Source organism: Seriola dumerili, unplaced genomic scaffold (assembly GCF_002260705.1).
Source record: "Seriola dumerili isolate Sdu_G_001 unplaced genomic scaffold, Sdu_1.0 BDQW01000017.1, whole genome shotgun sequence".
NCBI lineage: Eukaryota > Metazoa > Chordata > Actinopteri > Carangiformes > Carangidae > Seriola > Seriola dumerili.
The window spans coordinates 13,161,866-13,185,959 of record NW_019174272.1 but is presented as its reverse complement, the minus strand read 5'-3'; the positions used below and the strand labels follow the sequence as shown (position 1 = coordinate 13,185,959).

Genomic DNA, 24,094 nt, shown 5'->3' with positions numbered 1-24,094 from the left:
ATTAAATATTAAGGTTCACATTTGGCATGTGTATTTAAAATGGTTGAACATTTACCTCGTGGCCTGTGATGCGTTTCGTCCATGGAGGTTGCGGCAGCTCTGTGGTGCGGAGCCTCATTCACCGCTCAATCCAATGAGCATGGTGTCAGACAAAAGGAGTGGCTGGAGACATCCTGGGAGAAGTACTTGAGATAACTCAGCCTCTGAGCTCAGGAGCCCTTGCTTCAGGGCAGACGACAACAGTAAGAATCAGGTAGAGAAAGGAGGATGAGAACCACAACCTCATCGCTTTTGAAATACAACGGATGATAAGGTGAAGGGGAAACCCAATATTAAGTGTCTTAGTCAGGTGATGTCCACCATGTGTCTCTCGGAACAGCTGTCATTTTTGCTTCATATTCATGATCAACAGCTGTTTGTGGTGACACACGCAAGAAAAGATAGAACTGCCCAGCAAAAGGCAGAGAAGAAGAAGAAGACAGTTTGCAACTTAATGTAGACATGGTGTAAAAATGTACATGTTTTATTAGAGGGAAATACTCTCAAAACAATATTTGTTAGGCTGGAAGGGACACACAGTGGTGTGATTGATGAGAAAAATACTAAATTTTAAGGGGACTTTTTTTATACTCTAGTCTTATCACTACTCAAAAGTGCTTTTACACCCATTCACACACACCAAAAGACACTTCAGAAATGCATGAACTGGTGGAGCCAGGAATTTGAACCAACACCCACCCCACCTCCTGAGCCATTAATGTCTTATCTTAACATAAAATTTTCATTTCCTTTCTCCCCTTTTTAAGGAGAGATATTTTGGACCAATATAATGTCCTATGCTAAGCTGTCTGACTTTTAAAGACTGTTACAATGATAAGGAAGGCAGGTAAAAATTCAAAACTATAGTAAGTTCAAGTAAATGACTTCAACAATACCTTTCATATAACAATAACTATGCTTTTCTCAGTTTTTTGATTTTGAACTAAAATAGAAAACAAAAGATTTTAGCAGTGTTTTTTAGAACAGATATGGACTGAACAGCAGATTAATACAGATACAGTTACAGTTAAGAATAATGAACTAAAAATCTCCAGCAATTGTGCTGTGTGAACTCAACAATGGATCATGATGTTGAATAAGTCTTACTCTCTCGGCAGCTCCAGGAAATCTCTTAATTGTTCCAGCTGAGAGCAGGGAGCCAGGCTTCCCTGCGCTCCTTTGATCGATGGGTTGGGGCTCTTACAGGCTCAGGACCTGCACATTACAAAACCCATGGCAGTTAGAACCCAGAGTAGGCCAGACACACAGAGCCATATAAAACATTTTATTTTGGCATCTTGAGCCTTTAACGGTAAAGTTAACCTGTAAAACAAGAGGACGGAAATGAAAACATAGGTAAATTATCTCAGACCTTGGGAGTGAGCATGAGGTGTTCTGTTTCCTGCTTCATTTTTCCCTGTGGTGTGGGATCGACGCTATGATGTGATCCATTCTCCTGCTCTGACACCTGAGTAGAACACATGGAAATTACAGCAGATTTATCATTGGGTGTGACTCTGTAGGATGTTAAACACCCCCTAATAGAACCTGTTTGCACTAGAAAACTCCAACTCAGTGACGAGGCACTCGGCCTGGCTAAGTGGGGAAAGTGATATCAGTCAGTCAGTCAGGTCAGGTCAGTCAGTCAGTCAGTCAGTCAGGGACATTTCCAGATCATAGGCCTGCCCCGCTGTTGGCCAGATCAGACAAAAGAAAAAGCACCCCTGTATCTCCTCATTGAAAAACTTAATGACTAATAACTTTGTATTTAGTATTGTTCATGGTCTTCGCTGCCCTCTGCTGACAGTCAGTGAAATGCTTACAGATCTCATCATGTACCTTCACTGGAATCTGAATGTGCATTTAAAATCTCTACAAAAAAGTTTCTGTTTTAACCCATTTCCATTAACCTACTTTATGTTTAAAGGCTTTTGAAAGAAAAGTTTTGTCTGGAATCTGTGTTACTGTAAATATTGAGGTAAACTTCTAATTTTCACTGCCAAATATTATTCAGCTTTCCAAATACTGGTTAATAAATAATTGTTCAATGGAGCACTGAATATAACCAGCGATAAGATTGACTCAAGATTAAAGAGGAAATTTACATCAGGAGCTAGATATACAGTACAAATATGTTACATATGTTCAAGAGAATGGATCAGTCTGTAGAAAACAAACAGATGTCTTCGTTACCTTGGGGTTGGCGTGCCTGCTTTATAATGGAGACTGACTGGTCCAGGTCCACATTCACTTGAGGATGCAATATAAGCCTCGCTGAGAGCAGCATGACGAGGACTGACGAGTCCACCTCCAGGATCTGGTCTCCACGACTGCAAGGAGACGAACAGGTTTAGCACAACCACTGTTTGCATTAGTGAGGCTACGTATTAATTCCACTAGCGCCCATTAGTTTCCAGGTCAAGATGACCCTGAGGTTTTCACTGATCCTGCCGTCCAATCTTGGCCACAGATCCCAGAGCCAAGTCTGTGGATGTAGATTTACCAGGAGCAAAGAGTTCTCCAGGGTCAGACAGCAGACCCCAATCCCCAGACCAACCACCGGGCTTCTGAAAAGTCACATTCACTTGTAGAGAAGTAAGTGTTCTTTGAAACGGCGTATATTATCCACTGCAGACGTAAAGTTATGACAACTGGCACAGAGATGTGATTTATGAGGCAACAAAAAGCAGGTGAAGATTTACACTACATAAAGTATGAGACATCTACTGTCCACATCAGTATATTTCAGATCTGGGTGTTTTTCTGTGTTTTTTGTTTTAGGTCCTGGCAGCTCACGAAGGGTGATTCTGTATCAAGTCAGCTCACCTTTTATTAAGAGTGACCTTTCCATGATTGATGCAGGTCTTTAGGACCAGGACCAGGGCCCCTGCGGCCATCAGCCTCTTCAAAACCCAGAGGGGACAGGAGTCCCCTACTTGGTATTGGAGTTGGGTGAGCTGGAGCGGACTGAGGAGGGGTGGGGTGGACAGCGGTGTCAGGCTTGGCTACGGCAGGCGAGTCCGAATGGTCAGCGTCACCTACCACCTTATCTTCAGTTGCTGTGGGAGAAATAAAAAGTGGAGTGTCACACAGTTGACGTTGTACATACGTAGCAGGACAAGATTTAAGTGTTCTTTAATAACACTGTCAGTAGAATCCAGTAAACGTGACAGACCACCTTGAATGTCTGGATGGCCTGCTGGTGGTGTGTAGTCCTTGGGAGAGACTCTCCATTCACCCCTCAGAACTCGTTCTCCTGCAGGGGGAGACACAAGTCAGGACTGAGGTGGATCTTCAGTGGGTTGAGTAGACGCGGATGTTTTACAACCTGAAAACTTCTTCTCGGCCTCAGTTGACACAGAGTCAAAACCATGTATAGTACCCTCTTTCAGTCGTCCGTTCAGCTGCTGCAGCTCCGTGAGGGAAAATGGTTTTGACAAAAATCCCCCATCGACCGCGAGCTGAGTCCTGCCCACCAACAATACTTGAATGCCTAGACCCTGTGGAGGTAGACCTCATGTTCAGAGGGGGCCCAGCAGACACACGTATGGAGAGCTTGAGAAAGGCCATATTGCACATATTTTCTTTTATATCCCGTTATCTCAAATAACAGGATAATGGAGCTTTGTTTCTTCTAAGATAACGGAATATTTATCTCAAGATAACGGAATAATTAATTATTAATTAATTATATCTCATTATCGTCTATTATTATGTTTCCATGGTGACCATAGTTTGACAACTAAACTAAAACTTTTTATTACTACAACCTCCACTTTTTCATGTTCTTTGGTTTGAGTGTGATGTTTTTACCTTTTACTTTGAAAATCACAAGGTATAAATACAATATTGATGAAGAGAAATGTCACCGAATATTATATATAGAAATATGATAATATACTTTTAGAACATAGACATTAGAAATTCACGGTGTCATTCCCACTTATATAGTACTAGAACTACGATATAGAATGGATTATAAATATATATTATAGATAAGTAGGGCTCTCGTACTTTTCCATATTTTATTTTGCCTACTTAATTCATGAATTGTATTAACATAATCAACAAAGATTTTCATGTTTAGGGCTTGTTATTTAAAGGTTGGAATTTGTTGAACTTCTGCCACTTCTGTAAAATAAGATACTAAGACGGTATCAGGAGAAACATGTCTTAGGTTATCACACAGTTTCGCTTCCCTGTCTCTCTTCTCTCTCTCCTATACCTTCCTGTCTCACTCTAATGTCCCGAATCTAATTGAATTCTTAAAATGAATCTTATCAAGAGTTTTGTACCATGTTTTCACTGAGTGTGTATTGAAAAATATGAACCTGTTAGCGAATGCTCAAACTGTTGCATTATGATTAATATGTGATGGAAAACTCAACACAATTCAACACACACATGTTTGATGAAACTCACACACACCCACACACGCACACACACAACACACATCGGACTACAGAGCACAGTCTGGGCTTAATACATGCTCAACATGTCAAAGGACTGCACTCACCTTGCCTGGCTTTTCATCAGCCACTATACTGGGAGATAAAGATGCTGTGCCAGTCGCCGTGGGAGACTCCACTTGAATGGTGCTCAGGGAGCGGGCAGATTTTCCTTAATGATCTGATATTCCTAAAGGAGATGAATATTAAGAAAACAGGAAACTGTCACATGTAACTTATAAAAAATCATTGTTGTTATATTGTGATGAATTCTCATTTATTCTAAATGCGAACATCTGCATTACTCCCACTAGACTGAAGGTAAATTCTGTGTTCTCTTGTTGATTTGTAGATCTGATAGGAAAATCACTAACTGACTTCAACTCACTCTGTGTGGGGTTTGTTGTAGAGACGTCACCCAAGCTGTGACTCTGAATGTTTGATTAACTCTCATCAACACACAATTAGACGCAGCTCTCCTCAGCACTGTTGTCTGACAGTCAGGTCAGAGTGACCAAGCTTTAGGATGGTGCTTGCTCTATCTTTTTATGTGTGTTTGGTTGTGTGTTGTGTGTGTGGTTGTGTGTTGTGTGTGTGTGTGTGTGGTGTGTGTAGTGTTGGAGGATGATACATAAGTTACAATATGCTCTTGTGGTTAATTTGTGTGTATGTTATGCATGCTATGTTGTGTGATTTGTACAAACTCTGCCATGCACTTCGTGTGTGCACACGTGTGACTCCTAACACAACAGGCATGGCACATCTGCATGTACATCTATGTGCAGTATCGGTTACACACACATGCTTGGACTTTTAATATGTAATCATTTAATGGTTGTTTTTATCTGTTTCACATCATTTATTCTAACTTTGGTTTTTCTAATTCTTGTTGCGTACATATGATTTTCCATCAAGGTAGTTACTATAATAAATATTAGTCTGAGACATGAAATGCAACTTTTGCTTAAAAGAAACTTGTAACAGAGCCTATGATGATCCTGGTATCTTGACATCTCCTTCATAAAGAAGCAGTATACCCAGTTATAACTGACTATGGGATGTGCAGGTTGACCTCTGACCTCTGTTCAGCAGGTTCAGGTCAGTTTATACTAGAAAATATCAGGTTCAGGTGGGTCAGGGACAAACTAACAACGCAGCATTATTTACGACATTGATTACTAGTCTGCCTTCTCTTTCCCTCTCACACACCTGAAGATATCTGTCGGATGAGCTGAGCACAGGAGCGACTTGCAGGCTACAGCTACAGTACTCTCTGTGAGATCCAGCAGTTGACTTGGTTATGGTATTTATCAGACATCAGCAGTAGCTTCTCTTAAATCTGTTTTTCCCAATGTACTCGAGTACTATGTGATTTACAAGTGATTTGTTTTTTTGGGGAAGAAAGAAAAAAAAATAGAAAAAATCCCCCTCACTGCTCTCTGGGGTCGTTTTCACAGATGAAAAAAAAAACTTGATTCCTGACATGATCCTTGCCTTTCAGGGCTTTCCTAGTTTCTGTTTCCATGCATTAGAAGCTTTCATATATAAATATTCTTAAATAATCGATGTGTTTGTTGTTAATACTTTAAATGTCTTTTTTTATACTGTGATGCTGCCTTGTGCAGTCTGATTTGACAGTGTTGTATCTGACTACAGTCATGTCAATTAAAGCTTCTTTGAATTTGAATTCGGACCACTGTTCCATGAGTTTAGTTGCTGGACCTATTTGAAAGATAACAACTCATTCTTCTTCCAATTTTTTCATGATAAAATATAGAAATCGATCAAACGATGCACATCTTTACACCCTCAGTTGAATAGAGAAACGAGGTGAGGCGTTTACTGACCTGCCTCACTCAGCAGTATTAGTTGTTGAGGTAGAGAGTGTTTACGTCGGGCCCGTGGAGGCTTCTCGCCGCCCTACACCGCTCACTCCGTTCTCGCACAAACAGCTCGTCATCCTCACCACTGACTCCAGACGGCTGCTCCCCCTGATCCAGCAAGCAAGCCAGGTTTATTTTGTAAAGCCTTTTCCCAGATGCTAGTCACAAAGTGCTTCACAAATCAAATTTAATAAAAAACAAATGAAAGAATACAATTACATTAAATAAAAATCAAAACAGAACGCCAGATAAATAAACAAGGGGAAAACCATGTAGGACACTGTTAAAAGCATAAAATACCACGTGTTACTAAAAGCCTGTTTAGTTGCTTTTTAAAAGAGTTCCACAGAGTCAGGGATCTCAGATTTGGTGGGAGACTACACCAGAGCTTGGGAGCTGTTTGACTGGAAGTACAGTCACCCCAGGTTTTAAAGCGTGAGCGTTGGTATGCTTGCTTAAAGTGATCACTAAATTTAAAAATGGATTTGAAACATGAATGGGAAGCCGGTGCAGGGAGGTTAGGTTCTGTGCGATTTGTTAAAAGCCTGGCAGCAGCATTCTGGACAGTTTGCAGGCGCTGTAGGGAAGATTTTGGACCGATAGGTAAAAAGGGAATTACAATAATCTAAACGCGACGAGATAAAGCATGTATTAACATCTTTCATTTTATTTTATGACAGCACAGGTCTGAGTTTGCCAATATTTCTTAAGTGGGAAAAACATGACCTAGTTAGTGTTGTAATGTGTGCATTCAAACTATGGACTTGGTCAAAAATAATGCCAAATTGGGTTGAGAGGAGGAGGACAGGTCACGAGCTTCTGCTTGATTGCTAATTGGAGGTTGAGCAGGTTGAACAGCCTGTGCAATTCCAGTAGCTGGACAAGTTGCTTTTCAACCACCAATGCAGTTTGGAATAGGCCGGTTCATTTTCTGCGAGAGGATCCAGGTTGATTTTCTTTAAACAAGATTGAACAATGCATGGTTAATAACTGTGGAATATCATGATTAAAAAAAAAAAAAGAGAGAGACATGTGTGTTTTATGGTGTACAACAGAACTTTTCGGATTTTCTCTTATTGGAGATATATGATTTGAAAAGTAAGCAGCTCTCTCAGACTTCACTAGGTACTGAAAGTGCAAGAGTCCTCTAGATGTAGCCTGTGAATTCACAAGCGCTCAGTCCTTCTGCATTTTTTTCTAAAACATTAATCCATGGTTGTGGATTTTTTTTGGACACATAGGTCTTTAAGAACAACATTTCAATATCAATGCCATGAGTAAAAAAAGGTCCAGTGTGCGTCCCGCCTGTGTGCGTGTAGAGCCTGATCCGTGTCGCTTAAAATTGTGGGAGTCAGTGAGATTAAGAAAGGCGGAGGCAGCATTACATGTGGGGTCATCAATGTGAATATTACAATCTCCAAGCATTAGGACCTTGTCCAACATTATTATAGCTGAGGACAGAGATGAGCAGGACAGTTTTGATGAGCGAGGAGGAAGAACAGTGTGGGAGCTCTGCCTATTACTGACTGGGGCACCACTACAGAGGTAGAGCCCCATGTCACCGCTGATTCACTGAGAGTCCTGAATCTCCTTCATCTAATGTAATATATAATGTGTAAGGTTTGCCATCAGGAATAGATGTCTGTTTCCACCTGTCTCTGAGAAGCACCGACCTTGGACCGGCTGCAGAGCTTCGTGGGCGGAGGGTTGCCAGAGGATCCTTTGGGTGCCTCCGTCTGACTCTGTTCTTACTAGTTTGTCCAGGTTCGTCAACTGCAGGGTGAAAAAAAGAAAAGAAACACTTTCAGTTCATCTCTTCAAAACAGCTTTGGACTCATTTTTATTTTTTTATTTGTCGTCTCTTCCGCAACACGCTGGAACTACAACTCAAACAGCTGATCTGTGGTGTAATACAGTGTGCACTGTAGGTGTGCTTACATGTAGGATACTACACTAATACAGTTCAACACGTTGAGAAAATGTAGAGCCAAAGTAAAGGTTTTTGACGCAAAGTGGTGAAGATATTCAAGACAAAACAAACACTTCAACTGATATAGTTTTTTTTTTCCTGTGGGCGTTTTTCAATGGCTGAAACAGGTTTCTCAGCTAAACCACGTCCACAGCAGCTCAGCAGTCAGCTGCTGTATGGTGCTCCTGCTGCTGCTCCGACCCAGACCAGCCCACAGCAAATAATCCAACTATATTTTTAACTAGAGATGTTCTGATACCTGAACTTGTGTATCGGCCAATACTGAGGACTGATCCGATACCACTGCATTAAAAAAAAACCTTTTAATGCTGACCTTGTATGAATGTTGATAGTTGGTTATTTTTGCTGTTGGGCTGGTCTGGGTCGGAGCAGCAGCAGGAGCACCAAGTACAGCAGCTGACTGCTGAGCTGCTGTGGAAGTGGTTTAGTGAGAAACCTGGTTTCAGCCATTGAAAAACGCCCACAGGAAAAAAAAAAAACGGGTATATCAGTTGAAGTTGTTTGTTTTGTCTTGAATATTCTTCACCAATTTTGCGTCAAACAACCCCTTTACTTTGGCTTCTACATTTCTCACGTGTTGAACTGTATTAGTGTAGTATTCCTACATGTAAGCACACCTACAGTGCACCACTGTATTACACCAAGATCAGCTGTTTGAGTTGTAGTTCCAGCGGTGTTTGCGGAAGAGACGGACAAAGTAAAAAATTAAAATGATGGTCCAAGCTGTTTTGAAGAGATGAACTGAAAGTGTTTCTTTTCTTTGTTTTCACCCTTGGCAGTTGACGGAACCTGGACAATCTAGAAGAACGAGTCAGACGGAGGCACCCAAGGATCCCTCTTGGCAAACCCTCCGCCCCACGAAGCTTCTGCAGCCGGGACCAAGGTCGGTTGGTCTCAAGACAGGTGGAAAACAGACATCTATTCCTGACTGCAACCTTTACACTTAATTAATACATTAGATGAAGGGATTCAAGGGACTCTCAGTGAATCAGCGAGTGACATGGGCTCTACCTCTGTAGTGGTGCCCCAGTCCGTATAGGCAGAGCTCCCACACTGTTCTTCCTCCTCGCTACCATCAAACTGTCCTGCTCATCTTCTGTCCTTCAGTTATAATAATGTTGAACAAGGTCCTAATGCTTGGAGATTTGTATATTCACATTGATGACCCCACATGAATGCCTGCCTCCGCCTTTCTTAATCTCACTGACTCCCACAATTTTAAGCGACACGGAATTCAGGCCTCTACACGCACACAGCGGGAGCGCACACTGGACCTTGTTTTACTCATGGCATGATATTGAATGTTGTTCTTAAAGACCTATGTGTCAAAAAAATCACAACCATGGGATTTATTGGAGGATATATGATTTGAAAAGTAAGCAGCTCTCTCAGACTTCACTAGTGCTCAGTCCTTCTGCATTTTTGTCTAAAACATTAATCTATGGTTGTGGATTTTTTTGGACACATAGGTCTTTAAGAACAACATTTCAATATCAATGCCATGAGTAAAAACAAGGTCCAGTGTGCGTCCGCCTGTGTGCGTGTAGAGCCTGATCCGTGTCGCTTAAAATTGTGGGAGTCAGTGAGATTAAGAAAGGCGGAGGCAGCATTACATGTGGGGTCATCAATGTGAATATTACAATCTCCAAGCATTAGGACCTTGTCCAACATTATTATAGCTGAGGACAGAGATGAGCAGGACAGTTTGATGCGCGAGGAGGAAGAACAGTGTGGGAGCTCTGCCTGTACTGACTGGGGCACCACTACAGAGGTAGAGCCCCATGTCACCGCTGATTCACTGAGAGTCCTGAATCTCCTTCATCTAATGTAATAATATAATGTGTAAAGGTTGCCAGTCAGGAATAGATGTGCTGTTTCCACCTGTCTCTGAGAAGCACCGACCTTGGGACCGGCTGCAGAGCTTCGTGGGCGGAGGGTTGCCAGAGGATCCTTTGGGTGCCTCCGTCTGACTCTGTTCTTCTAGTTTGTCCAGGTTCGTCAACTGCAGGGTGAAAAAAAGAAAAGAAACACTTTCAGTTCATCTCTTCCAAAACAGCTTTGGACTCATTTTTATTTTTTTATTTGTCGTCTCTTCCGCAACACGCTGGAACTACAACTCAAACAGCTGATCTGTGGTGTAATACAGTGTGCACTGTAGGTGTGCTTACATGTAGGAATACTACACTAATACAGTTCAACACGTGAGAAAATGTAGAGCCAAAGTAAAGGGTTGTTTGACGCAAAGTGGTGAAGATATTCAAGACAAAACAAACACTTCAACTGATATAGTTTTTTTTTTCCTGTGGGCGTTTTTCAATGGCTGAAACAGGTTTCTCAGCTAAACCACGTCCACAGCAGCTCAGCAGTCAGCTGCTGTACTGGTGCTCCTGCTGCTGCTCCGACCCAGACCAGCCCACAGCAAATAATCCAACTATCATTTTAACTAGAGATGTTCTGATACCTGAACTTGTGTATCGGCCAATGCTGAGGACTGATCCGATACCACTGCATTAAAAAAAAAACCTTTAACTGCTGACCCTGTATGAATGTGATATGATTGCTTAAACCCTTTGTAAAACATGAACAGATACATGAAGGCCACAGAGTCTTTCTTTTGTTATCTAATCCGACTGTCAATCATAAAACAAGACTAGGTAAAATCTAGAATATGTCTGGGCCGCCGTTGGTCAAATCCTGATTTTATAACTGAGATGTCATCTGACAAAATCACCAAACACATACATTGAAAACTGAGCTGTGATTTCAGCTGTATTTACTGTAAAATGATCACTCAGAGAGAAAGACAGAATATCTTTTTCTTTTTTTAAGTGACTTTTTCAGGCTTTTGCCTTCATTACAGACATAGAGAGAGAGAGAGAGAGAGAGAGAGAGAGAGAGAGAGAGAGAGGATGACATGCAGCAATGGGCCACAGGCTGGACTCAAACCTGGGCCACCACAGGAAGAACTAAGCCCAAAAGACACACGTTCCTCTGCCTCCTTTAGTAATAATGGTACATGTAGCCAGGAAACGGCTCGGTAGACTGCACGTAACAAGAGGTGTAGCCCTGAGCCCCTGGTCGGCATCCATACACGGTCCAGTCATGAACCATGTTTATACCCAGTGTGGTTGAAAAAAAGACACAATGAGCTAAGTTGGCAACAGCAGCTGTAAACATCCCACTAATAGAGCCCGTTTGATCCAGACTCAGTGACGAGGCACTCTGCTGACCACTGGTGGAAATATGATCAGTCAGTCAGTCAGTGACATTTCAGATTATATTGCAGCGCTGTTGCGGTCCAGCCAAAAATGAATTAATAGAATAACACTTCCTACACGTGAGCCACCCCTCCAAGTTAAAGCCTTCCATGCTGTACATGTTGCCTTGTTGCTGGTGGGACTCTCCAGGGTTACACGTTGCCAAATTGGGGTCATTTTGCTAACAGCTAATATCACACCATTTACCAGAAATCAGTTCTTCTTTACTGCTCTTAAACAGCTGCCAGTGGCTGCACAGCACAGCTTCCTGTGTAGGCCACTGTTTTAGAGCAGAGAAGAAGAATTGATTTCTGGCATACCTGCAGTTTTGTCCGATTACATGGACGCACGCACGCACACACGCACGCACGCACGCACAAACAAGCAGATACATGAACATGCTACTACATCTTAGCTGTGTGTACCAGCAAGGGGTTGTGCAGACTGGTGCTGCTGTTGGACGTCTGGGCCGAGCGAGGGAGGGTGGCATGAGAGAGGGGACGAGGGGAAGGGGACGAGGAGCCGCAGGTGCTGACCAGGTCCGGCAGACTGTTGGATGGGAAGCGCTCGAAACCCACATCTGACTCCTCCTGTAGGGACAGACAGGAAGTTAACCTAGTGTGTGTGTGTGTGTGTGTGTGTGTGTGTGTGTGTGTGTGTGTGTCTGTGTGTGCACTCACCCTGCTGGCCACCACCAGCTGGACCAGGCCGCTGGTGGAGCGGAGGATGGCGACAGCGTCCTGGTGGGTGAGGCCCACCAGAGACTGACCATTGATCATCAGCAGCTCGTCACCAGCATGAAGACGACCATCCCTGAAACACACACATTCAGACAGAGACACTTACACACACTGTACCAGACACACTCTCAGAAACTAAATCTGAACTGTCCTCCACCACTGGCAATATCTAGTTAGACAAAACACCAGATTTTCTTTCTTTAATTCTCACACAATAAAGTGATAAATAATAAAGAGCAACGGACATCTATATAAACTGGTGGAATCGTTTTGCTGTTTGAGTCTTTCCATGTGTCCCCTCTGGTTTTAAAACAGAGTTTAACTAATAAAGGCACAGAGAGTTTATCACGCTAAATGAATACATAATAACTATTTCAGCTTCATTTGAACTGAACAGAGATTCTTTAATCCGGATTCCTGACAGTGATGAAGCTTTTACTCTCTTCTTCATCACTGCAGCTCAGAATAACATGAGGGGACTCTGAGTCCACAACTGGAAATAAAAACTAAACCTCTGATGTCTTTGATTAGAACAATGAACCACACACTGTTGAATATTTACTTAAAAATAATTTCAGTCAGACTGACTCATCAGACATCAACTACTTCTCTTTTCTTTCATTACATTACAACACTAACTGTTTTTTTTTCTGCAGCACATGTTCATAACAGTTTGTTCATCAAACAAAAGAGAAAAATACTAAGAAACTTAATGAAAATGAATGCACTTATTTGCAATATATCGTTAGTCTGACCTTAATAATTAGAAATTATTTCTAGCGTTTTTTTTTATATTGTTTACATTTCACCTTGTTGAGTGTCATTTATGGATGTCACTATGAGTGAATTTACCGGCAGGTACCGGCATTTCTTCTCATATCATAGTAAGAACTTAAAGTAGATACAGTAGATACAGTTGATAGAGTCAGTGTAGTGTGACAGCTGCTTCTGTCAGTTACAAACATGTAGCTGTAGTGAACACAGCAGGTGGATGTGTATATCAGGACTTTATAATGACCAACTGTACCTGTGAATGGCGCCCCCCTCCTCTATATGAGCTATGATGATGCCATGAGGTGAGCGCTTGGAGCCCCGCCCCCCTGTTATCTGGATGCCCAGGCCCTCCTCACCCTTCACCATGTGCATCTTCCAGATGTGGCTGCCCTCTCTGAACTGCAACACACACACACACACACACACACACACACACACACACACACACACACACACACACACACACACACACATACATGAAACAACACATCACACAGAATGGCATGAAGCTGTGAAAAACAAATCAAAAAACAGACTGTTGGGAAACTAAGAATAGTTTACGAGTCTGATCCTTGGATGCTTTTTTTATGTCACTGTGTTATTCAAGAGGCTTTGATCAGTGTTTCTCAGGCAATTTTGTTTCAACATTAGTTCATGCACAAACAAACTGACACATGGCTGAGACTCCCTCTCTGAAATTATGGCTGAGGCTTGGCTCTTTAATGTAGCTTCTTTTATTTTATTTCACATTGAATGTGCTGAAGCTCAGAGGTTGTTCACTATTTCTCCTAATCCAGCCCTTTTGGACTTTGCACTGCTGCACATGCATGAACCAAAACAGCAGGTGTGGATGGAGATGCTCTAAGAGTCAATGCACCAGGACCAGCCATGTTGAGCTGGCAGTTTAAAATATAGCCCTCTGTCCTGTTTGACCTCTGACCCCACTGCTCACAGCTTCAGCCATTTTGAGGACTAGTAGACGTAGCAGGATAATAGAGGTCGTCTCCACGCCAGCCACAGACATTTACCATCCTGCTGATGTGCTGGGATGATACACCAGCTGTCTTTCTCAATCCTCTAACCCACATGTTAAACACCAGTTGTTGCAGGGCAGCGATCCTGTTGATCCTCTCAAACATCTGTACGCTGATCTGTCGTCTATTCCAACAGGTTGTTTAAGTCATTTACATCCTCATCATCCACTAAGCTGTACTGTACTGCACGTCCTGCAGCCTCCACACGGCACGACCAAAACTAATATACAGCAGTCATGTCCACTAATGTGTTCACGCAGCTGTCAGGAGAGTGTTAACATGCCGGTAAGTCATCCCGGTGGGCAACTGCAGAACTGCAGCAAATGTGCAGAGCTGAGGCCTGATGAAAAACCCACATGTGAAATTCAATATTTCACATCTGAATCCAAATTTCACATTTGTTTTTCCACACGTGTTTATTAAAATTCACATGTGAAAATGACATGTTTTTAACTTAACATGTCAATACAAACTTTGTATGTGAAAGTGACAGTGACATGAAGCAAAACACCCTGAGCCTAAGTTTCACATATGGAATCCACATATTTATCTTAAAATTCACATGGTACAAAAACCTGATTTTAGCTTTAAATATGAATCCCAATTTTACATGGGAAAAAGATAATGTAACGTGTGAGGTGAAAAGTCCCATGTTATGTTGTGATTTCACATGTAGATCTAAGTTTAATGTTAAGTATTGCTTTCACATGGCGATGTACATGAGTTTCACATCTAATCCCAAAGGTTTCACATGAGAATTTATACCAACATCATGGAAATGTTCCAAAACTACATGTTTCACATGTGCAATCACATGTGTTACACACATTTTACATGTGATTTTAAGATGTTTTCTCATGTTAAATTTCACTTGCACATGTGCCCACATGTGAAATTCATGTGGTTTTTCTGTAAGGGCAGTTCACTGGGTCACGTACCCCCCCCATGGGCATTTTATATTTGTATTAGGGGCAATGTCTTCTGGTTTCCAGTTCTTAAAGGGATAGTTCAGGTTGTTTGGTTTGAGGTTGTGGCAGATCTGTGTTGCTGTGCACGGGGCCATGAGGAAAAAGGTGTTTTAGAGACTTTTAAAAACGCCCACCGAAACCATCCAATATCCTTTTAAATGTAGCTTCATGTAGAATATTTTCAGCGGTTTCATCCTGTCATCTTGTTGGAGTTATTTATATCCCCTCAAAGAGCAGATGCAGATATTAGCTCTGCTGTCTGACAGGCAGGAGGATCTGGATTCAGTCCCAGAGAGGAGACCCTGACTAGTGCTCCAACAGTCTGAGACTGTGTGAAGGTGGGACCTGTTTTTGTCACAGGGAGCGGGGGCTGTCAGAGGGGCATGGTCAGCTAGAGCGAACCCGTTATAAGGTGATCTGTTGGCATCAAAGGGGCATGGTTAGTTGATGTCACAAGGGGCGTCTATTGTTTTGAGGTGGGGGGGTGAATTCTAGTCCCCCTTTCCCCAAGTCTGAATTGGTTGTGGAATAGTGTCCGTGAACCCTGCTGTGGCTTTCAAGATGAGCTTCTCTCCGGAGGTCGGCATTAAGACTGATCTGTGTGTGTGTGTGTGTGTGTGTGAAGGAGGATGAAGGGATGGAAGACAAACAAGGCAGTTGTTGTGGAAATGAAAACATGTAGCAGGAGTTATAGTTATTGAGATCTGAACCTTAGATAATTGGTAGTCCATGATCAGAGAGGAGAGGAGGTTGTGTGGCCATGTTCTTCATGTTTACAGTCAATCTGTAATATTGTTGTGCTGATTGTCCACACTGTGAATCTGTGCACTGTCAATCAACACAGATCTACTTCCTGTCTGTCTCTCCTGGAGGAGGGACTCTTCTTCTGCTGCTCTTCCTGAGGTTTCCTCAGTTTTTCCCTTGATAAAGAGTTTTTTTTCCTCTCTAAAGGACCAGAGGCGCATCGCTAGGAGAGGCTAACCAGGCAAATGGTTGGGGCCCCAAAGGGGAAAAGGGGGCCCCTGTGGGCCCTCATATTGTCACATTTTGCAATGACAACTATAAACCCACTAAAGACTCTATAGAGTGCACTGCTGCTGCCCCTAAAACCCCTTTAAGTAGGGCCCCTCACGATGTGTGCTGTAACTAGTACCGATGTACAGTAAATCAGATCCCTGTCTGTCAACGTGTGTCTTACCTGGCTCAAAGGTTCACTGCTGAAAGAATCCATCTTGCAGTCTAACAGCTGACTGTGACACCTTGCCAGCAGGGTGCCTGCACTGTGCAGACGCTGGGGGACTGTCCTCGCCTGGAGAAAGGCGTCTGGACTTTCCTCTGTGGGTGTATGTGAGGACAGGATGTAGCCCGGGTCCTCCCCTGGACTAACCTCAGTCTCAGTGGGACCAGAGGAGCTGTAGCCATTGTAGCAGCTCTGGAGCTCAGAGTCAGTACTGTCCCTGGTGTCCCGGTTAAAGGACGACCGTGATATCACACCAAACTTGCGTGTGCGTTTGCAGTTTTCTGATCGGTCAGAGGGGTCAGAAGAGGCTCCGCCCTGCTGCTGCTCCTCACAGCCCTCACTGCTGACAGGGACGCCGCCGTTTACATCACAGGGAGGGAGGGGAGCCTTTCGCTTGACTCGCCGCAGCATGATCAGGTAGATACAGCCTCCATTCCAGCACTGGTCGGCCAGGTAACTGTGAACAAGCATTGAAAGGATAATGATGTCATTACATACATGTTCAAATATTATAAGGAGAAATACAGTCCATGTCCACAGGTCAACATTTCCTCACATTTCCACCTGGATGAGAGGAGCAAATCACACAGGATGGAGAGCAGTCCCTGAGTGCATCATCTATAACCTTGATGAGAGAGGCTGTATGTTCTTTAGAAACAAAGGGCTTCTATCCCACACCTGGCACAAAGTCACACAAAGAGCAACACAAGTGTCTTTGCTAGTTTCAGACGAACACAGTTGTCAATTTCCCACGTTGTTTAAACAGCAGATGTATCTGTGCAACAGGGTCCAGTCTGCTTCTGAATATAGTTTACACCCTGTTAAATCTCTTTTTCAACATGACAGTTACAGTCTCTCCGCTGTGTTGAAGATGGTGATGAACTAACTGACAGCTGACTGGTTGACTCCAACGAGGAGACTCAGACAGCTCTGATGCCAATTTCTGGCTTTTTTATTGCTTACAAGCACTTCAGGATCTGCTCTCAACAAACTATTCAGTCTAAAAGAAAACCATAATCAAAGACACTTAAAATACTGATGAGTGAACTGTAAATTAATAAATCATGTGGGCAACAGACTAACTCTAATCGGGTTCAAAAATGTCTAGTATAAGTTATATAAAGACACTTCTGATAAAGATGAATTAATAAAAAATAAAAATAAACATACATTAATATTTACAGATCTTCATTTAACAGTCACACATTCATCGGGGGGACACAAGCCCGGTCTGACTTGTTCCCCCAGTAATGGACGTTTTCTCTCTCTTTTCATTCCGTTCACAAGTCATTTCCTGAAGTTAACTTTCTTTTCATCTACGGTCTGTTACTGTGTGTAGTTATTTAAATGTAAATATAGATCATAAGTTATTAAACCATTCGTTTAACAGCATTAAAAAGTCCTCTTTGTTTTGGAGGGGTTGTTGTTGAGACCAAACCTACCAGTTGCCAAGACTCAGTGTCAAACACACAACTCATTCAGAAGTGTGTAAGGGTTGGGGATGAAGTCTAACCTCTGTTATGGTAACCACTGGATTCATAACTATCAATTTAAGTAACCCACAACAAACCCTCAGTGATTAAGAGCTGCATTCATTTATCTGTGACATTTCCCAAAAACCCTGATTCTTAATCCACCTCCGGCAGCTGCTGCCTGGTCCAACGCTCTTCTCGGTGTTGGTGGTTACAACATGAGACAGGTGAGCAGGTCATATTTACAGTGACCACATGAGGACAGAGGATGTTTTGTAGACAAAGAGTTTCACCGTATATATACGATGTACGACAACAAACAGAAAGGCTTTGGTCTGAAGGCCTGTTTTTTAAGTGCCGTCTCTGACCCGATCCAAACAGACCTGTGGGAAACTATCAGACCCAAACAGGAGAAATTCAATAAGCTTTACCTCATCTCTTCTGTTGTGTTGTCTGAATATGCAGCACTGTTTGCTGTTGCATTTGTTTTGGGGGTTCGTGTGTTTTTGTTGTTGCAGCGTTTCTGTATTAGCAGCGTGTTTGCTGTCAATGTCTTTGTTTTGGCTTCCTGCAGCTCGTTTTTTCATTTTCCATTTTCATTTCATTTGCCCTGTTGTTGTAGGCTATTTGTTTTTCATTATGTGTTTTTGAATCTGCATCCTTTATGAATTTGCAGCTTGTTTCTCCTTTTGGACGTGTTCAGAGGTTGGATGCAGTTCCTCAGTCGGCCATTTTTTTTTTTTTTTTTTTTAATTTTGAATATTTTAAAATTAACCCAGAATTAATTTACCACAGCCTGGCTTAAAGGGATAGTTCAGGTTATTTGACACGGGGTTGTGTGAGGTACTCATGAATAGTCAACCACAGTAGAGCCTGGGCAGCGCGCTCCCTGTTAGGAGCAGAGTGGCAGAGCTACTGTATGTGTTGCTGTTCACAGGGTCACGACAAAAAATGTGTTTTAGAGCCGTTTAAAAACGCCCAATATCTGTTTACATGTAGCTTCATGTAGAATTTTTTTCTTTTTGCGGTTTATCTTCCCGTGAAAACAGCACTTTCCTTTGGCACTACATTTTTCAATCGCTGAACTACCGTATTCTACGCACGAGCGCACCGTAGTACCCCGCAGGTCAGCTGAGTGAGTCAGAAAGCGGCGTAATACAGTACACAACGTGTACGTGCGCTCGTGCGAAGGAATATGGTAAGGAAAGATAAGCCGCTGAGAGTAAAGCGTACATTTAACACGTATTTAACAAATAGCTCTGCTACTCCGCCGGGTGCTCCCGGTCAGCTCTCCTACCTGGGAGCGGCCTGAACAGAATCTACTGTGGGTAATGTCACGAATATTCATGAGTTTCTCACACAACCCCCACGTCAAATAGCCCGAACTATCCCTTTAAGATAGCCAAGAACTAAACTGCTATGTGCAATGGATGAATTTAGAGTCTATCTAATAGAATCTAAAGTCTGACCATTTGTTCTATCGAAGCCACAGTCAAAGTCTATCTTTGTGAAACCGGTCCCAGGTTTTATTTGGACATTGTTCTATTATGGAGGAGATGTTGTCAATGAATGAGCAGGACTGTTTTACTGGATTTTCAAGATTGTTGCTGCCATATACTAATAACTAATAACTATTTGTCAGATGTTTAATTTACTGGATTTTTCAAACCTGTCGCATTATTTCTTTCCTTTCCTTAATTTCACTAATCAGAATAAAGTAAAAGTAAATTCAAACGAGACTTTAAGCTACAGAAGCTTGTGTCATGTACAGTTGCAGTAAATAACATAGTTCATCACTGTGGTCTTACCTGGCTCCACTGACGTCCACTCCCACCATCAGCTGCCCGTTCAGTGACAGCAGTTCGTCCCTCAGTTTGATCCCCCCGCAGCGAGCTGCTGGGCTCCTCTTCCTCACCTCCGTCACCCAGATGCAGCCCACGTCCATGATGGGGCCCTGGTCCCGCCTCCTCCTCGGGCCCCCCTTCTTTTTCCCGTCAGGGTCCCCAAAGATAGGGATGTTCCCGAAGCTGAGGCCGAACTCCGACGTGTCCCCCTCGTCTTTACTAAGGAAAACAGCGTGAACCTCCACGTCCACCCCCTCCCTGCAGGAGGACGGGCTGGCTGACGGAGCTGCGTCGCCCTCCATGAAGTTGAACTTAATGTACTCCACCAACTTCTGGATGGCAGCGAGACACAGGGACATGTCCTCCACGGTACCGCTGTTAACACTGCTACTGCTGCACACACTGTCCCGCTCCCCATTCTGACCGGAGTCTGGATCCACATGCTGCAGGAGGAGGAAGAGGAGGAGAGAGCTGTGAGTGATGCTGGATGATTCGGACTGTTAAAGCAGTCTCATTGTATGGTTTTATGTCGCCATAATAATCACAGGTTTATATCTTTAGACTCATGCGGGGCTTGACATCTAACATGTTTTGGCTTCATTGTGCAGTTGATAGAACAGATGTTATGTTTTCATTTTAACCAATGCAGCTGTGCACACACAGTTACATGTGTTTTTATCATGTGTAACTTTTACAATGTCACAGAGTTGGTCACTTCCTGTTGTCAGCTTCAGAATAATTAGGCAAAACAATCAGTCACCAGCAAAACACATTAAATACAGGTGAGATCTTTTTGTCAACAGATTCTGTGAGAAGACCAGAACAAGAAGTGTATTAGTTCTGACTTCCCTGTTCGGTTTGAGGCTCTCAGCCTGAGGTCCACTGGTTCCAGCTGAAGATCTACATCTTTAAAATTAAACATACACTTGCAGAAATTTCTAAATCTTGGAGCTGGTTGTATTAATAACAGCAAATATTTTAGATTCAGTTTCATTTTGATGTAATTGTTGTAATTAGTGGATTTGCTCACCAAGGCAAAGTAAATACAGATCTGGTGAACTTTGATATAAGAATCTGGACCAAAGCAAAACATCCAGGAACTGGAAACCAACCAACCAGAGGCGAGATGCATAAAACTCTGTAGATTCATGGCTAAAACTATGTGTGCGCACAAAACCAGAAATATGGATATGCATGGATTTGTTTTCGTCAAAATTAAAAAGCTGTGTGTACACATGGTTCCATTTTATAAATCTCCCTCATTGAGGAATTGGGCGCATGTGCACAAGCCTCATTTCCACTCCCACAATTAGCATCAGTTTACTTTAGTACAATCACTCCAAATGTGAAGCTCTGTTTTACTCTGAACTTTGTTTATTGGAACTTTATTGGGATGTCTTAATTAGGCTCCAGACAGGCGTCTAAAACTGTGATTAGTAAATATTAAAACAGAATGAAACAGTTCACACGATGCCTCACAAGAAATAATAAGGAGATTAAACGATGCTTAAGGAAACATTGAGTACAAACACAATTATTCTGTTTTGAATTGTAAAATTGCTGGTTTTGTGTAAACTAATGGTGATAATGAATGAAGCTCCATTAAGTTGTTTATTTTATTCTATGTTAAATTACATATCTCTACTTATTTTTTGTTTTCACTTCACTGTAACTTGGATCACTTGGAACGAGTGAGGTGACACATTCTGTGTTTATAAAGACCAATTTATGTGCGGGAAATGGTGTACGCATGATTTTTGTGTGTACACATCATTTATGCATCATGATCAGACAGGACTGGAAGGTACAAACACTAGACACTGCAGCTTCTAGCATATTTCATCAAGACTTACAAATGAACTTCAACACACTGAGCTCCTGCCCAGAGGACATGTGTCCTTTTCTGAAGTAAAGTGATTTCTAATGTAGAAGCCACACACCACACACCACACCATCATGCATGACACACTGTGATTGGCTCCGACCTGCTGCACTACAGACACCATGCTTTCATACAACATGTCTTTGCTCCATAAATAGATATCAAGGACAATGAGACTTCCTGTTTACACTCAGCACAGTTTGTTTAGTGACCCGGGGCCCTCAGCACACTCAGACATGGCTTTTCATCTGGTCTTATTTCACCCTTTACCTAACAGAGGCTGCTGGTGTCAGTGACAGAGGAGTGAAACGATTAATACTACACTGTAAAACTCTGTTCAAAGTAAAAGCCCTGCATTCAATAAATGTACTTATATAAATATTATTATCAACAAGTTATTCTCACATTTACTTTTTTTTTTAAAAACTTTTTTTCAACAACATAACAACTTTGTCAGTATGAAATACCAAAATACAAAAGTCTGCATGTTGTCCATTTTAAACAGCCCGCGTGAATTGTGAATTATTTGTTTGCTGGAACAGCAGCAGACCAGAGAAGTAGAGGAGGCTGATGAGGAAACAGGTGTGTCTTCAGGGTTTTAGTTGAGGTTTTAAAAGGATACAAATTCATCCATATTACGGATTAATTGTAAATTACTAATTTATATTTAATACAACTTAGTCCACCTATTTTGATGTGAACTTGTTAGTTATTGTAACACATGATAATTTCCTAATGTTTTTGTCTTTGAGCTGATACTGCATAGTTTTATTTAAATATAAATACATTTCTAAATGTAAATTCAGATCTTACATGTTAATAAACCATTCGGTTGGAAGCATTAAAAAGTCTTAAAAAGTTTTGGAGGGGTGGCAGGGTTGTTGCGTCCCTACCAATGTTGAGACCAAACTTACGCCCTTGCATCTGCTATACATAAAATGTCGTGTTTGTAGATAGCGGAAGAAATGGGTGTGTGGAATATTACATTTTTGAGTCAACTGAGTAAATGAGGCGAATATCTTATCTATATACAGGTCCTTAAAACTATGTATACCATTATTCTACCAGATCATGAAAGCAGAATCAACCATAGAGGGTTGGAACATATGATTAGAATGAATCAGTGCCACTGACATTGATTGTGAAGGGTTACATTTGTAAGTATACAATTCTAATGGAAGAGCTGAGCCAAGCAGAGCCAGTAATGAGGTTTTACCACAGTGTGTGACAATTCAATATGAAGCTATGCCGGTGTCTCTGTAGATGGAGCACTGAGCCAATAAAGTTTTTTTAATATATTTGCTGCCCAATAATATAACTGGAAATTTGGTAAGGCTGATTGTTTTGTTCTTTGCACAAACTCTTTATGAATCCTTGGGGGTTTACTATTCAAAATAAATGCAGAACTATATTTGTCTAGTATATTAAAAAACTTTTTTGTCTGCAGATTAGGATGCATTGAAAAAAATGCAAGAATCTAGATTAAGTATTTATGAAAATCTGTCTAAGTGCATTCAAGAAGGGCAGTAAAATTTTCCTGAAATAACTTTTTATCTAAATGTGCAACCTTGACACCCAAATAGGTTAGGTGATCTATCTTTACCTTAAATTGAAAAGTTTCAAATGAGATCTCCCTGGCTTTAGAGTTAAAAGTGAGTAGTTCGCTCTTGTGTATATTTAATTATAACCTGAAATACTGCCAGAATCTTGAAAAATAGTAAGAAGGGAGGTTATAGGGTCAGAAATGTAAAGTAAAAGATCATTGGCATATAATGACACTTTATGTTCTTGGTTTGCCAGTTGGATTCCCCTAACCTTGTCATCTGTTTAGAGCTTAACTGCTAATGGTTCGATAGATATCACAAACAGGAGAGGAGAAAGTGGGCATCACTGTCTGGTTCCTCGGTGGAGTGGAAAATAGGAGTGTAATGTATTTGTCCTAGGTGAACTGTAAAGGAGTTTTATCAATGAAATAAATTTTGGATTAAGACCAAATTCATCAAGGGTGTAAAACAGGTAGTCCCACTCCACCCGGTCAAAGGCTTTATCAGCATCAAGCGATAAAGCAATCTCCAGTACTGGAGACGATGGAGTATATATTATATTAAAAACCCTAAGTAAATAGAAGAAGCCATGTCTACCCTTCATAAATCTTGTTTGATCTGAAGAGATCATGGAGGGCAAGCACTGTTCCAACAAAAGGGCGAGAGTTTTAGACAATATTTTAAAATCTACATTTAAAAAGGGATATAGGGCGGTACAAAGAACACTCAAGTGGGTCTTTGTTGGGCTTCAAAAGGTGTGAGATTGTTGTTTGTTCAAGTGGAGGGAAAAACACATTGTGAATTAAAGGACTCAATATACATTTCTCGTAGAAGTAGAGATAAGGTTTTTTCTTCCCTCTTTAAACTAGGGCTGCTCGGATCTTGCCTCAATGAAGTCCTTCGCTGCCTGTGGGGTTTCAAATATCTGTGTCTGCCCATTGAAAGACACCCGGAGCCGGGCCTCCTCCTCCTCCTCCTT

General features: G+C 41.9%; 1 protein-coding gene across 1 annotated transcript in view; it reads right to left on the bottom strand.

The window, feature by feature from the left end:
* Positions 1-24,094, bottom strand: part of pdzd2 (PDZ domain containing 2) — a 76,247-nt gene that overhangs the window by 50,345 nt on the left and 1,808 nt on the right. Inside the window, 6 exon segments of the mRNA XM_022753008.1 lie at positions 10,263-10,362; positions 12,043-12,207; positions 12,298-12,430; positions 13,385-13,530; positions 16,332-16,830; positions 19,654-20,051. Coding sequence (XP_022608729.1) covers positions 10,263-10,362; positions 12,043-12,207; positions 12,298-12,430; positions 13,385-13,530; positions 16,332-16,830; positions 19,654-20,051 — 1,441 coding nt within the window.